This window comes from Galendromus occidentalis, unplaced genomic scaffold (assembly GCF_000255335.2).
Source record: "Galendromus occidentalis unplaced genomic scaffold, Mocc_1.1 scf7180000076944, whole genome shotgun sequence".
NCBI classification, from domain to species: Eukaryota; Metazoa; Arthropoda; class Arachnida; order Mesostigmata; family Phytoseiidae; genus Galendromus; species Galendromus occidentalis.
This window is the reverse complement of record NW_003804933.1, coordinates 309504-323854: the sequence shown is the minus strand read 5'-3', so window position 1 is coordinate 323854 and position 14351 is coordinate 309504. Positions and strand designations below refer to the sequence as shown.

The window sequence follows — 14351 nt, the reverse complement described above, 5'->3', positions numbered from 1 at the left end:
TCAAGTGAACTCGGTTCCGTTGCAGAATGGATGACTCCGAGTGACTGTTCTCCAACGGAGTGGTGAATCCAGGGGAATGGAGGCGGACGATTTATATTCCCTGAGGAGCGTCTTCAGACTCCCGCTCGGAGTCGAGATACTCCGGGCGACTTCCCTGTCAACGCATACCAGAGTTGCCATCGCCGTCCTCTGCTCGAATGGTAAGGAGATCGCTCAAATCCTCTAGATAAGAGTTCGGAGAAGACCACGGAAGATCGGGGCTGATCTTGGCTGAAGCAGCTCTGTGGAGAGTCCTCCGTCGCCTCGTTGATATTAGGTCTTTGATGTCAATATTTTTCCTACGTACCGACTTCTGGGGTCCCTTCGAGCTCGATCCTGTTCTGTCCCACTGAGGTCGGGCCGCTGTTGATCAAATTCACCTCCATACGAGCGCCTGCTTACCGTTTGTAACCTTGACATTCTTTCCGCCGTGAAGTGTTCAATGAAGTCCCGCCGCCAAACTGTCACACTTCTCAACGATGAGCCCAAATGCCGCTCTGGGCATGCGGCCACCGGTTGCTTGACTGGCAGTCTGTCTTCCTGTCAGCCTTTCGAGTGGGCACCTAGTTTTCATGAGTTTTCACACCAGATTCTCCTTATTCCTCAGGTGCTATACTCGCGTTATCCGAATACAAGGGAAAACGACGTGTCAAACAATGCCAGTCCGACAACACGCAGCAAATCCTCATCGATCCTTCGTGCCAAAATATCATTCTCGTATCAACCAACGGAAGCCTCCGGGTATCGGCTCTGAACACGTCCCCCGCTCTGCAATCCTTCCAAAACGAAGTCATCTATGACGCTCATGTCCGGGCGAGCGCTCTGGTTGATTCGATCTGCTGGGAGACATGCACCGGTGTCTCGATGGTCATCCTGGCCTATGAAGTGAGTGGTTACCCCCACCAGTCAATGGACGCCGGGACGTTCATCGATCTAAAGAAAACTATATTGAGATCCCTTTTCGTCTGTTGATTCTTCGACAGTTCTCCCATTGATTGATTTCTCTCGAATAATTTCAGAACCGGGAAATAATTTTTGTCGAGCTCCCTTCCGGCGACGTACTCTTCCGAATCCAATCACCGATTCCCATTTGCACTCTGAACGTGTGTCCTACCGATGCGAATCACCACAAAAGGACGCTGCTCGTTCAGGGCGAGCACGGTCAGAAAGTCCATCTGTTCCTCGAGAGCCGTTCCGATCCACGCATAGTCTTCCCTCCCGACTCGCGAAGCGTCTTCTTACCGTTGAATAAGTTCGGACCCGAGATCTCGATGGCTGTCCAGGGCGATTTAGTCCTCACCATGAAATCGGATAATTCACAGCTTGAGGTTGGTTCATCCGAAACGGCTCTCTGACTGAGTGAGACATCTGCGATGGTGCCGCTCCCTCACTCCCATCCCGTCGTGGAGCTCGAGCTCCACGGTTCCGTTTGCTGCGAAAATGCATAAAATAAGCGGAATGTGTCTCCTGCAGGTATATGACGGTGAATTCCTCTCGGGAAAGCCGATCCATGTCGCGAATCTTCTCCTGAAACAGATGAAAGCAAAGGTTGACCACGTTATATGGAGTCAGGACTTACTATACTTAACTTCTGGGAGAGACTTCTACTCCATATCACAACCATTCAGCGATAATCATATCAAACGAGTGAGTTTCCCCAAATATTGTATGGAAGTCCGTCGACAGGAAATTCCAACGGACGACGACACAGAACCCGAGACTCTTGTTGCCTATGCCAGCTTCACGATTGGAAGGAATCAGCATGAACTATGACTTCAATCTCGATCGAGCAGTTCTATTTTCGTAAGCTGCCTCGTACACAAAGAGCGTCTATTCTGACGATATGACTCACTCCTCCTCGTTGGAATGCAAGCGTCTGTTCCCATCGGTTCATTGCGAGCCAATATAAGCGCAGACTTCCCGAGTAGGATGTGGAAGAGTGCGCGCTATCAAAAAAACCGCGCGGCATCCGAATCTCCGACTCTTTCGTCGCGGTTCGAATTATCGCAGCTGCCGCATCATGTCCGACGAAAGCTCGCAGGCCTTCGTTCCATGTCATCAGAATTAATCTCGTTGTTTGAATCCCAGCAGAGTACAGCTTCTTCGGTATTAGGGACCCACGTGTTCCCAACAGAAATACTCGATATACACGCGTCTCTGTATGAGACTACGGACATGCTAAGAGCCAAAGGTGAGCGACATCGGCTAGAACGAGCTTCGGAGGGTCGATTGCTGCGCGTTTGCGCGTGGAATTTACAATGATATAAATTCATAAAAGAGAATACAGAACGGCAACGAGCTATAGAAGGACTTCTTCGTTTCAGAATCGGGATGCAGTGCTCACGACACGGTCCCTCCGGCCATATATGTCACGACAAAAGATGCCATTCATGTTCTCTACCCTGTGCAATCCATTCAGCGTAAATTTGTCTCCTTGGCTCTGGGGGCAGGCTCCGATGGGTACACGGAATGCGAGAGGTTCGCGAGCCTGTTCCCTCGATTATCCTTGCTGAGGCTATACGAAACCGCAGCTGAGATCGAGATCAAGGAGAGGAACTTCACGAAAGCCATAAGGCTATATCAAAAGTCAGAGGTCAGCGCATTTTCCCCCGAAAAAAATTTCCGAGTTGCTCAGACATCGGTCGGACCTGGATTCCTCCAACTTATGGCATGGGTCTCTGCTAATTTCGTACTTTCTTCCGCAGTGCGCACAGCTGAAACGAGTGTCACATTTCGTCAGCAGCGGTTCTTTAGCTGAACTCTTAGCTTATACTCAAGTACTTTTCTCAACACGAGCCCATGAGCTGCAATCAATCGACAAACCTCATCTCGCTAACTTCGCCGTACTCTGCTTCGTGCATCAAATTTTGGAGAAGCACGATCAACGAGAGGCAATCATCAAAGCTTTCAAGTGCGTAGGGGAGGCTAGAATTCGGGATACCTCCGAGCTCCTGCTCGAAGCTCTGACTGGGCCGTCTAATCGGACATCGCCTCATGAGTTATGATTGGATTCGAGACGCAGGAACGAGCTCATTGTAAAGAAATCATGTTCGTTCCAGGACTTTCCTAGTCGACAACGTGTATTACAGTGATATTGTCGTTATTCGGACATTGTGCAATTTCAAGATATACTCTCTGTTGAGCTATTTTGCCCGGTTACGGAATCAACAGTCATTGATGGCGGAGTTCCTCTTCAAGAACCTCCAGGGTGCTTCGGACACCCAGAGCTGCCAAGCCTATTCTGCGGCCATTTGGAAACAAGAACAGGAGTCAATCCAAGAGTGTCTGACGGGCCATACCGATATGCTGTACGCTCTGTGCACAAACCCTACTTTATTGAGTCGCTTCGTCAAAACGTGTTGCGATCTCCTACAGATCTCAGACTGCACCGCAAAACTCGCTGCTGTCTTCGATCCGTCGAGACTATCAAACAAACTCGCCATACGCAAGCTCATCCTCACTCCTAGGAATCAACGGTGAGTTTATCCCGGCAACGTCGATATTGGGCGAGGCGAGGGAATCACTCTTCGATATGCTTGCCGCGATTTCCGCGTCGATCCGTATACCATTCAGTTCAATTTCTTCCACAGTTGTGCCAAATCAGAATCGTCCCTGATCTCAATGGATTCGCTGGATGCCTCTCTCGACGAGGACCAGGTTTCCGAACAAGATATACTCAAGTTGTTCCTCTTCATTCTTCTTCTGCTGAACCGTCCTCTGAGCGATGAATACCAGCCGGCGCTATTGCGAGCTTTCGAGTTCCATCCCCAATCTGTCCGAGCAAGCACACCGAGCGGCATCCATCTCGCGGCAGGTTTAAACTACGCTGGTCTCTGTGCTCGCGGCAAAGCCTACATGTGGGGAATTAATCGATCCGGAAGGTGAGGTTCATTCTGTTTCCTTCGGTGTCCCGTTGCGGTTCCACCTGCGACTTCGCGGTTGCTCCTTGAGCTTCCTCCTTGCGGTGGATGCTCATTAGCGAGCCGTCGTTTCTGATAAGCAGATTCGTATCTTTTCTCGTATGCGTTGTTGCGAGATCTTCCTAATTGTCAATGGATTCCAGGTTCGGACACGGTGAGCCTTCATATGACGTCCAGCCCCCGGTGCGGATATCCTTCCTCGATTTGCTCAAGGTCAACGTCACTCAAATCGCCTGCGGAACGACGCACAGTCTTTTTCTCACTGATCACGGGGTGAGTCCCGCTGATATGATTCCGGACTCGATAGAGTCCCAATCAGTCGAGACGCGGATAATAATAAGCTATTCCCGTCCAGCATCGAGCTCTACCTCTTCCGCAGGTGTTCGCCAGCGGAGCATCCAATCTTGGACAGTTGGGTCTTGGGACCGAAGTCAAACGTACCGTACACCCTCAGCTGATCGAATCCCTCCAAGAGCACAATATCAAGCAGGTCGCTTGCGGAGCCTATCATTCCATGGCGTTGACACACACCGGAAAGTAAGTCCCAAGCACCTGTTTCCTCCTGACAGAGTACTAAGAATCGGCGGCTCGTTGGTCTAGGGGTATGATTTTCGCTTAGGGTGCGAGAGGTCCCGGGTTCAAATCCCGGACGAGCCCATTTTTTCGAGGGCGGCACGTGCCCCGGTTCAGCCGCGTCATCCGCTCCATCCTATGCGAATGTGACCAGGTTCTACTTTTGCCGATGACATACCCGTCGAAAGTCCGTCGAATTTAAAGAATACTCGCCCCATAGCCAGCCGATTAAGCAACTTGTTGAACTCTGGAAGTTATCTCGACGAAAGATGAGCTCTGGCGGAAGGCCACCTTACCTTATGGAAGAATCGCACTTTCGCGGCAATGATGGCGGCACCGTCTTGAGCCAACCGAATGACCTTGACACAGAGAAGAAATAGCGCCATATGTTTTTCGGTTGCCCGGTTTTCTCTGCGCTTGAGACGAGAGCATTTTACAAAGAAGTCATTTGCCTTCGCACAGAGGAAGTAGGATGACTGTATCACGGAAATAATGTGAATGCGGCGAGGTTCTCGGAAATTCCCGGAAGTTTTTCGCTGGCGACAGACCCGATGTCGGAGCCGAAGGGAGCGGGAATGGGGAACCCGTAGCGCTCCGAGCGGCTGCCGAATCAACAAGACGAAGAGCTGTTCTCGAGAAGATTGTCTCGGATCAATCATGCAATCGATTTGGTCCTTCGAAGCGCGTACAATACGGCTCATTCTCCGTTGTGGTGTAAGCCGTCGATAGCTCAGTTGGTAGAGCGGAGGACTGTAGAGATAATGCCGCAGTGATCCTTAGGTCGCTGGTTCAAATCCGGCTCGACGGATATTTTATTGATTTTCTCTGGATTCCGCTTCCAAGGTAGTGACGTGACTGGCGATGGAAAGAATCGGTGGGGAGCATTTCTGGAGTATACCCCGAGAATTCGGGGACTCTGGCGGTCGGCCGCCGGATCAACGACAATAATTCAGGGACACCCTCGATTGGCGCCCAAGCTGATACAGCTGGGAGCAGAAGTTCGCCCCGAAGGCTTGCTGCAGAATCGAGAGCTGATCTGAGAGCATCCCGATGCCCAATATACGGCCGAATCATGATAATCATAGCTGATGCAGCCGCCCCGAGGTCGATCGTCGATCCGCTGGATCGACCCTCCGCGGGAGCGAGAAGAAGCTTCGGACGGCTGTCACGCACCGAGCAGGAATCGCGCAGCTTGTGATTCCGGTTTCCCACAGACCGTAACGAAAAACCGAGACTGTTCCGAGATCGTTTTGAGAGCTCATCGGACGCGCGCCGCCCGCCAGTCCCCGTTGTCATCCCGTTACTAGCCCAATCTCGTTCCGTTTATTAGGCCGTGATCGTTCCGAAGCTTAGTTCATGAGTGCTACCGTTCCAAAAGCAAGCCGAGCATCTCCCGGACTTTGCGGGGCGCGGACGATGGCTGCGCAGTCGGAGATAGCTGGACGTTTGCGGCCCAGCGACGTTGCTCGCCCCGTGTTCGAGTGCGATGCGATCATACGAGCAAGCGATTGCATTCCCTTCAATGCGCACAAGCGAATTCTCTGCGATGCCTCTGAAGTTTTCGAGGCTTTCTTCTGCGAGCGATGGGCCGAATCCACCGATTCGAAAACGGTTTACGAGAGCAAAAACATCGACAGTCGGTGCCTTCAAATAATAATGGACGAAATCTACGGGAGGCAGCCGGAGGTTCCTTTAAATATGCTGCTACCGGTGCTCCAAGCGACACAGTTCCTCCTGCTGAAGAACACACGACTCGAAGAATACTGTAATTGTGTCATAGCTCGAGAGCCTTTCGCTGTGCTCGAGCACGAGCTCTTCTACGAAATGATCCTTCAGAATTCCGACTTGGTCGATCGCATACTCAGAACAGAGATACTGCTGACGAACGAAGCGCAACTGCGTAAAATATTCCACTCGTGGCCATCGGACGATGCTGGTCTCGTGGATGGTGTGAAAAAGCGTCTGAAGAGACTGAGCAGAATATATCGCGAAGTCGCATACTTCTACGATCGCTCCTCTGGGAAAATATTCGGCTTCAGTGGGAACAGGAGCTTCCAGTGGATGGAAAGAGAGGGGCTCGAACTCCCCAGTGACGTCCAGCACATGGTGATCGCCAACGACGTGATACTGTACGCGACATCCGATGAGGTCCGGAAATGCGACTCCCGTACGGCACTTTACAGCGAATACTCGGATCTCAAATGGCCACCGCTCTTGAGGAGCTACGGAACCATGATAGCCTGGACGGAGGACAATCGACGGAAGATCACAGTATTACGACAGGGCTTACCCAACGAGAGGATCCGCCTTACCGCCGGGAGCCCGGGCACGATAGTTCGTCGCATTGCTACGGCAGACTGCCAGTTCTACGATGACTTAGTTGTCGTCGTTACGCAGAACGGATTTTGGAAAGTTCTCAAGTTCAAACAAATTTCTAGTTTCAATCACTCCGAGGATCTAGAGTGTCCTCTCAAACGCATCGATGGTGTCGCGGTGCTGAACAACACGATATATGCGATTGGGAATGAGACGATGAGCCACTCGACGAACAAGCTCCTCATCTATTCCGAGGAGAAACGAGAATGGTCTCATCTACATGACAGACAGTCTGAAGATGAAGTGAGAGCTTTCTTTCCCTTGAACGGCCGGTTATACGTCGCTGCGAACGAGCGTGGAGCGTGTGAGGTCTACGAGCCCTCGATCGACAGATGGATGCTAACGGACTTTTATAAAATGAAGGATATAGCCTGTTTCTCGATATCCGCGCGATCAGATTTCTGAGCAATAGAGCGACACTGTAAAAAGTTTTGGGCAGACTGAACATGAGAATAGGGACATTGGTTTTCGTCTCCTGTGTCGGGTCTCGGAGCAAACCGAGAGAGGTGAATTTTGCTCAAACCGATTCCTCTGGCTTCCCTCCCTTCCAGGGATAATCCGATGCACGAGCGGCTCATCTTATGTTTACATCGAGCCTTGTTTTTAAATTTCGACGCGGAGATAGGATATCCCGGTCTCAGAGGGACAACTTGTGATCCTCGAGTCTTTCAATTGATGGGAAATAAAGTCGGAGGCCAATCAATTTTACGACAATCGTCTTGAATCGTCCGCCGCGCGACGTCGCCCGTTTTATCAAGCGTTCGCTGCTCAATTAGATTGGGTGAGGATCCGTATCGAGAATTCACGCTAATTTACCTCGTTACAGAGTTTTCTGCTGGGGCTGGGGAGTGCATGGCCAACTAGGTCAAGGATCGACCGAGAATGAATTCACGCCGGTACCCGTCAAAGGATTTCCTGCTCTCGCGACTCAAATCGGTGCTGGCGGCGCCCATTCCGTGGTGCTCTGTGCTGACGGGAGAGTCTGCGCTTTCGGATGCAACACTTTCGGGCAGCTCGGTCTCGGCAACCGAACGAAGTTTTCACGACCTCAGCTCGTCAGACTACCGGCGAGTGTATCGATGATCGCCGTAGGATTCTTCCAAGTGTACGCCGTCACTACTAAGGCCGTATATCGAGTCTATACCTGGGGCGCGAACCCGCAAACGCTCCGGCTAGAAGCTCACTCGATGAAGAAGAAGAGACAGCAAAGTGAGTCACGGGGATTCGAGAACAAATCGTACGACAGGACAATTCCGAGATGAACAGCTTGTAGGAAGTTCCGCCCGACTCGAGTCTATTCTAAGGATGGTTGTCTGATCGCAGGCTCCGACCCTCCGGCAGAAGACTACACCAGTCAGGCTTACGTGAGCCCCACATTACTCTGCGAACTCTCTCATGGCATCGCCTCCATTTCGGCTGGGTACAATCACATGGCTCTGGTGACGACCCGAGGGGAAATCATGACCGCCGGTCGGAACCCAGAGGGCCAACTGGGCCTCGGTCACCGGAAAGACACGGTGAGTTGGCCGTTAGAATCTCGCACCCTGTCTGTTTCGGGCGAAATTCCTGTTCTATCGTTTTTCAAACGGAGAAGTCATTACTCATTACAGGTGACACCAACCACCGTGTCCGCTCTCTCCCACCGACAGATCCTGTCTGTCGCGTGCGGGAAAGACTTCACGATCGCCGTAGACAACACGGGCAGGGTAATGGCCTGGGGTCAGAACGAGCTCGGACAGCTCGCGCAGAAGACCACGGTCACCCCGAGCAAGGAGATCGAGGTATCTGAAGCTACTCTGCAGAAATGAATTCGATATCTGATTCCACAGCATGGATGCATTGGACCAAATGCAGCGATTGATTTATTTTCTGATTCTTGCAGCAAACGAGTCGCGTCATAACGATTCGGACCAATCGACGAATCATCAATTATCCCCATTCGTTGAAGCAAGGGGAGACGAAGCCCGTGCCATGCACCGGTCTCCCGCCGGAAATCTCGCAAGCCAATATTCCGAACGTGGACATTTCCGAAATGGAAATCTCACTCCGCCAGAGACTGTCCTTCACGAGTCACACGGAGCGTCTGCTGAGTTGTCCGCCACTGAGCCTCATGGACCCAATACCGTTCATTGGAGGCTCGGCCCTGCACGCGAGCCTCGCGATATTCCACTCGTCGTACGACTCGGCGATGATGTTGGACCACTGCGACTCGCTCGGGGATTATCAGGCAGCGGCGAAGATCGCGCTTCTCGAAGGCCAGCTCACCACGGCCTGGCGACACCAACTGAAAGCGACGAGAAACTTCAATAATCCCAAGCAGGCGCTCCACGAGGTTCTCGACTACTACTGCAGTCGGGTGGAAGTGACAACGAGCATGGACAGCGTCAAAGAATTCCTGAGCACCGCAATAACCTCGTGGGTGGAGTTGCTGTACGACGTCAGGGAATTAGAAAGCATCCTGCGGGACCACATAGACCGCATTGGTTTGGCTCTGGGACTCGTGTTGTTTTGCGATGCGAAAGCCGTTGCTCAAGTTTGTCTCGGAGTCGAAGGTGTTGCTGAAAACTTCTCGCCGGACTTCAATCAGCTCCTCATGGACATGGTAGCCGCCGCCATGAGCTCGCCGGAAGGTGACGCGATGGCCTGCCAAGGGGCAATCGAAGTAGCTGGTGAGTTAGCTTAACTAATTGAAATCAAGGCCTCGAACGCTCAGATCCGACCTCAGTGTCTGATCTAACCCCCCCCCCCTCCGCAGGATGTGGCAAAGTTCTCGAGGAAATCAGAAAAGAGAGCGTCATGACACTACCGACTTCGGATCGATTCCGGCGGAAATTGGCTTCACAAGTCAAAGACAAGATCAAGGAGAATTCTCTGCCTCCGGCCCCAATCGTGGTAAGGGTCCAAATCGTTGTCACCAGGGACTCATCTTTTTTGACGAAACTGATCAAAATTCTCACCTCGGCACTAAATTCATCGGATTCACTTCGTATTCAGGTTTCGTCGTTGGATGCAAAGCGCTTAGCGAGGGCCAACGGATCTGTGGTCGTATTCTCGTGTGGACATCACGTCGCCTCAAGCGAAGTCGACCTTACACCCTTGAGAACTTCGTTTTCTAGAGAACGTTTCGAACGTGTAGCGGCGCTCTACGCATCTCCCGGGCCCCTGCCTCTTGCTTGTCCATCTTGTGTTTTGGATCAGCTGTCTGTCAGTGTCCACGAGGAGGCGTTGTATGCAACGGCTGCAACCCCTTGAGCATGAATCACCCTCAGAGAGATAACTCATAAATCCAAAGACCGTATATTTTACATGGTAGTTCCTCTTTGTGGACTGAAGAATAAAGTTCTCGTTTAGACTTATCGGAGCCTTTCTTCCGTTGAACGAAACCCCTTCGAAGCTCTCGAGCGGTTCCCCCGGGAATGCCTTCGCCGTCAGCGAGCGAGGACGTTGTCCACACCTATTGTATCCCTTGAAAGACTGCGATGAAATAGCTCATGTTCGGCAGGTTCCCAGACCTCAGGATACGCTTTTCGGGGGCGCGAGCGGTGCCCCAGCTCCGGGAGCTTGTGCGGCTCCGCTTGTCTCCGTTGATTCCTTTCACCACAGACTGCGGGAGTTCCTTCGACCAGTCGGAATAGTCTGGGATAGGGAACTCCCTCGCGATTGTCATGAGTCATCTCCACGCAGACCCCGGAGAATCATCTGAATCGAGCTTGTCGGATGAAACGGGAACGACGGACGGAACAAATCTGTACGATACCCGTGATCGAGATCGAATGCATGGAACTGAAAAGTCATCGCTGTCACCAACCGCAGGCCCCGATTCGTAAAAATTCACGAAATCGGTTTCGTGTGGTGGAATTTCGAGAGCTCACGCAGTTTTCAGGACACATCGGCATAGAATAAATATATTAACATAATTTATTGATTTCCAGCTCAATGTACAGAATATTTGCGCGGTATTGATAACTAGCTAAGAGATTGCGAGCGATGCAAGAGATCTGGACGCTGCTGCACTCACAAACGGCTGTGCATTGCGGTGATTACTTCGAGGGCCAAACTCATGAAAATTCCTCAAGAATTCCAGACAGAACAGCCAACAGGCTGCGCTCCCATAAGGTAAACTACCAAACGGGCCAATGGACAGTATCATTCATGATCCCAACTTCAATGTACACGGAAATAAACAAACTTCAACGTGCGAATAAATTCTTCACAAGTAAGCGGCTCCATCACATCTCGGAGGGGAGGGGTCAACCCAATCGCTTCAGCTAAACAGATTCGATTCGGATCGATGAGACTCCGAGCCACCCGTTCAATATTCGCAAGACTTTCGAAAAATTGCCCTGCTCTTCCTATGAGTTTCGGATCGAGCAGCTATCGAGTTCCCAGATTATTCGTCTTGGAGGAGCTTTCGCTAGGGGCTACATAAACTGAAACGCTCCTGAATAAGAATAAAAATCCAGGTGTGACTCATGAGGTATGAGACTCGGAATCGGTTTTCTGTGCTCGCCTCTTGTGATATCTCCCCGGTATAGATGGGACAGGTGGATTCCTTCGACTAGCTTCATTCGACAATCGACTTGGAATTCGGAGTGATCCGCGGCGGGATCACCCTGATCTTCGATATGATTTGCTCCACTCACCAACAACACTCGATTATCATTAATTAGCTATCTATGCTCAACAATGCGCTGCCGTAGCACGGCCGCATTCAGAGACGTGTGTCACGTCAGCATTCTCCGCGCGATTTTCCTCCATCTCTTGAGTATCAGAATGGGCAGATGACACAAAATACCAGCGAGTAACGCAGCACGGTACGCTAACCAATGATAAATTTTGTCGAGTCCGGAGTACGGAGCGTGGCCGTCGTTGATGTAGCGGACGTAACAGTAGCCGTCGCGCGCTACTCCGCGGACTTCATAATATTGCGGCAGATAGGAATGGAGGACGAAACCCCGACGCGAGTAGAAACTTATGGCTGCCATGTTGTCACTGAGAACGTGAAGGAACACCGCTCGAGATCGCTGGGTCACATTCTGAACAGGCTCGTTCCTCAGGTACTCGAGCAATGAGTTGATCAGTAGTGATGCCACTCCGCTTCGACGGTACTCTCGGCAGACTCCCAGTACGAGAATATATGTCACTCGGGAATCTAAGGGAAACTTCGCCGAGAGAATCTCCTGATCTTCCTCGCGACAACTCTCGAGGCCCTTGGTTTGGGCCACGACCACACCAATGATCTGCCCGAGATGCACGGCCGCCAACGAGAAATACTTCCCGTTGTCCGTAGTGATATCGAGATACCACGAATCCGGGTATTCTATGGGGAACCAGTCCAGGCAATGAACTTTCACCGTAGCGACATCCGATATCGTTAGAAAACGTAGCTGCACTTGCATTAGGTCGACCACCTGCGCTTGGCAATACGATGAATTCATGTTTGATGACATGACCGAGTTCTCCGGAGCGTCGCCGAGCACGCAGGTCTGGGCGGATTTTCGCGAAATGCGTCGTCACGCTGTGCCGAGAACTATGGCGAGGTGGCCACAGAGAGACCAAGTGAGTCTTCTAGAGCTCTCAGTCGAGGGCAGACTTCTCCCATTCTACTGCAGCGCGGGAACGCCTCCGTGGAGAATGTCGGGCCCGAGTTAGCCTTCCCGTCAAAGTGGTCGATCCAGCAGATCGATTCAATCGAGCCTCACGATGGCGGGATTCCCAGGGTTCCATGATCACCTCGGGGCATTGCTGAGATTGGATTCATCTCAACTCCCACTGCGGCTCTGATTGACTGTATCAGCTGTAGACATCACAAACCTACCAAGCCTGCCGGCCCTTTGTGTACATCCCAATGAGCGAATGAACGCACCCCGAAGCAAGTAAAGCGAGCGGGCGTTCGGTTGAGCCGCGAGTTGGCCGCGTGTTTCATGAATTATTTGGAGGGGCGGAGATCTCGAGTTTAGGAATCCTAGGCGGAGGTCAAAGAGAGGGATGTCCGGAGTTCTTGAGTTCGCTGCGATTGGTATTCGTGACGAGGCTGTCACAACTTCATCCGCGGCTCGCTTCGGTTCGCCGATGGCCTGTCCTGCATAAGCTTGCTTCAGGGTTCAGTCGGCCCTCGAGAGGTTTCCATCCCCCGCGACGGAAACGCTCGAGCAATGAAAGACACTTCTCAATTCTCTTTCTGGATATTATATCGTTATTTCTTAGTGTTTTCATCTTTTTGAATGACTCCCACCTGCCTTGGCCGAAGTATCTCATTCCCTCGGTAAACCCCCCAGAGCCGACCACCACCCTGGTGAGCGAGTCTGCCCCCGCATCACGCCATCGTGTTTTCTCGTTGAGGATAAGGTACTCGTGATATGGAAGCACTCGAGCCAATGCATTATTTCATGACCTCCAACATAATGCTTTCACGGAAGGAGGCCACGTCCTTCTGACCGAAGTCTTGACCGAATTCCGCTACTGGACCGTGACGCCCGGTTCTACGGAGCAGTTTGCCGTTATTCGCTCCAGCGTCATTGTTTGTCCGCTGACGGTAACCGAAAACGGATAGACCTTTGGGACCGATTTGCCGTAATTACTGGGATCCAATGTAATCCAGAAATCCGGGGGGCCGATGTGAGCTTTCCTCGCTCGGGCCGCAGGGACTACGTATGTTGAGATTATTATCAGCTCTGGCGAGAGCGGGGGCAAGTTCGAAAATCCCGGGGAGTATGATAGGATTGAACCGGGCTTCCAGATGTCTCACCCCGAGCCGGAGGTCGGTGAGGAAGCTCTTGTAAACTTCGCCAGGCTCCGTGTAAAACCGGATCCTGCCACCGGCAGGAGCAGATGGAGGAAAGAACGAGGACCGGTACCGGCCTCGACCAAGCGCCAACAGAGAAAGGATAACCGCAGAAGTGCCGAGGGCCCCCCTGAGGCAATGTCTTGGCTGACGAACGGGGGGCTCCTCGAAGAAAATTGTCCTCGAGATGTAAAATAAAAATGTTCATATAAGATCGAGGGCAAATGAGCTAGCCGGCCGCAGGTGCGGCAACGGCTCCCGTAAAACAAAGGCTACGTGTGAAATGGGAATGACGGCCATATACGTGGACGCGCGGAGATTCTGAACGGACTGCTTTTCTCATTGCACAGTTCCAGCCTCCCATACATAAATGCCGCTACCGCGAGTCCCGGAACGGAATCGTTCAACTATTTGAAAACCCACTAGTAGGATTCAGTGTCAGATCTATTCATAAATGCTGAAATAGAAGGATAGTCTGCATCTCCGAGTGTGGCTAAACTTTGTTGAATGATTCATTCGCTGGCATCCTTTTCTCACATTCAGTGTTCCTTCTAATCGAAGATGCATAGGTACCTCGGTTTAATTCACCCCAACCTTGAACATGGTTCAAGGACGTCCTTCGAGAGAAAGCCTTGAGAGAATTGTCTCTAGGAGCTTTC

The 14351-nt window shown here is 51.7% G+C and overlaps 2 protein-coding genes and 2 non-coding genes across 4 annotated transcripts; 3 read left to right on the top strand and 1 right to left on the bottom strand.

Annotated features, from left to right (window-relative positions):
* The first annotated feature begins 76 nt into the window (after window positions 1–76).
* Window positions 77–10160, top strand: LOC100902538 (uncharacterized). The gene is made up of 17 exons (XM_029110639.1): window positions 77–200; window positions 647–924; window positions 1059–1367; window positions 1513–1686; window positions 2131–2230; window positions 2364–2632; window positions 2745–2950; window positions 3099–3515; window positions 3630–3920; window positions 4103–4232; window positions 4339–4496; window positions 7735–8140; window positions 8231–8425; window positions 8519–8689; window positions 8791–9577; window positions 9664–9800; window positions 9903–10160. Exons 1-17 carry the CDS (start codon window positions 77–79, stop codon window positions 10158–10160), a joined length of 4410 nt encoding a protein of 1469 aa, XP_028966472.1.
* TRNAP-AGG (transfer RNA proline (anticodon AGG)) lies at window positions 4545–4616 on the top strand. Its single transcript has one exon. It is a non-coding gene; the product is annotated as a tRNA-Pro (tRNA).
* TRNAY-GUA (transfer RNA tyrosine (anticodon GUA)) lies at window positions 5252–5340 on the top strand. The gene is given in 2 exon segments: window positions 5252–5288; window positions 5305–5340. It is a non-coding gene; the product is annotated as a tRNA-Tyr (tRNA).
* Window positions 10161–11555: 1395 nt separating the features above from the next.
* Window positions 11556–12609, bottom strand: LOC100902113 (N-alpha-acetyltransferase 60). The gene has a single exon (XM_003740418.2). The coding sequence runs from the start codon at window positions 12356–12358 to the stop codon at window positions 11633–11635; it is 726 nt and encodes a 241-aa protein (XP_003740466.2). The 5' UTR covers window positions 12359–12609; the 3' UTR covers window positions 11556–11632.
* Between the last annotated feature and the right edge of the window lie 1742 nt (window positions 12610–14351).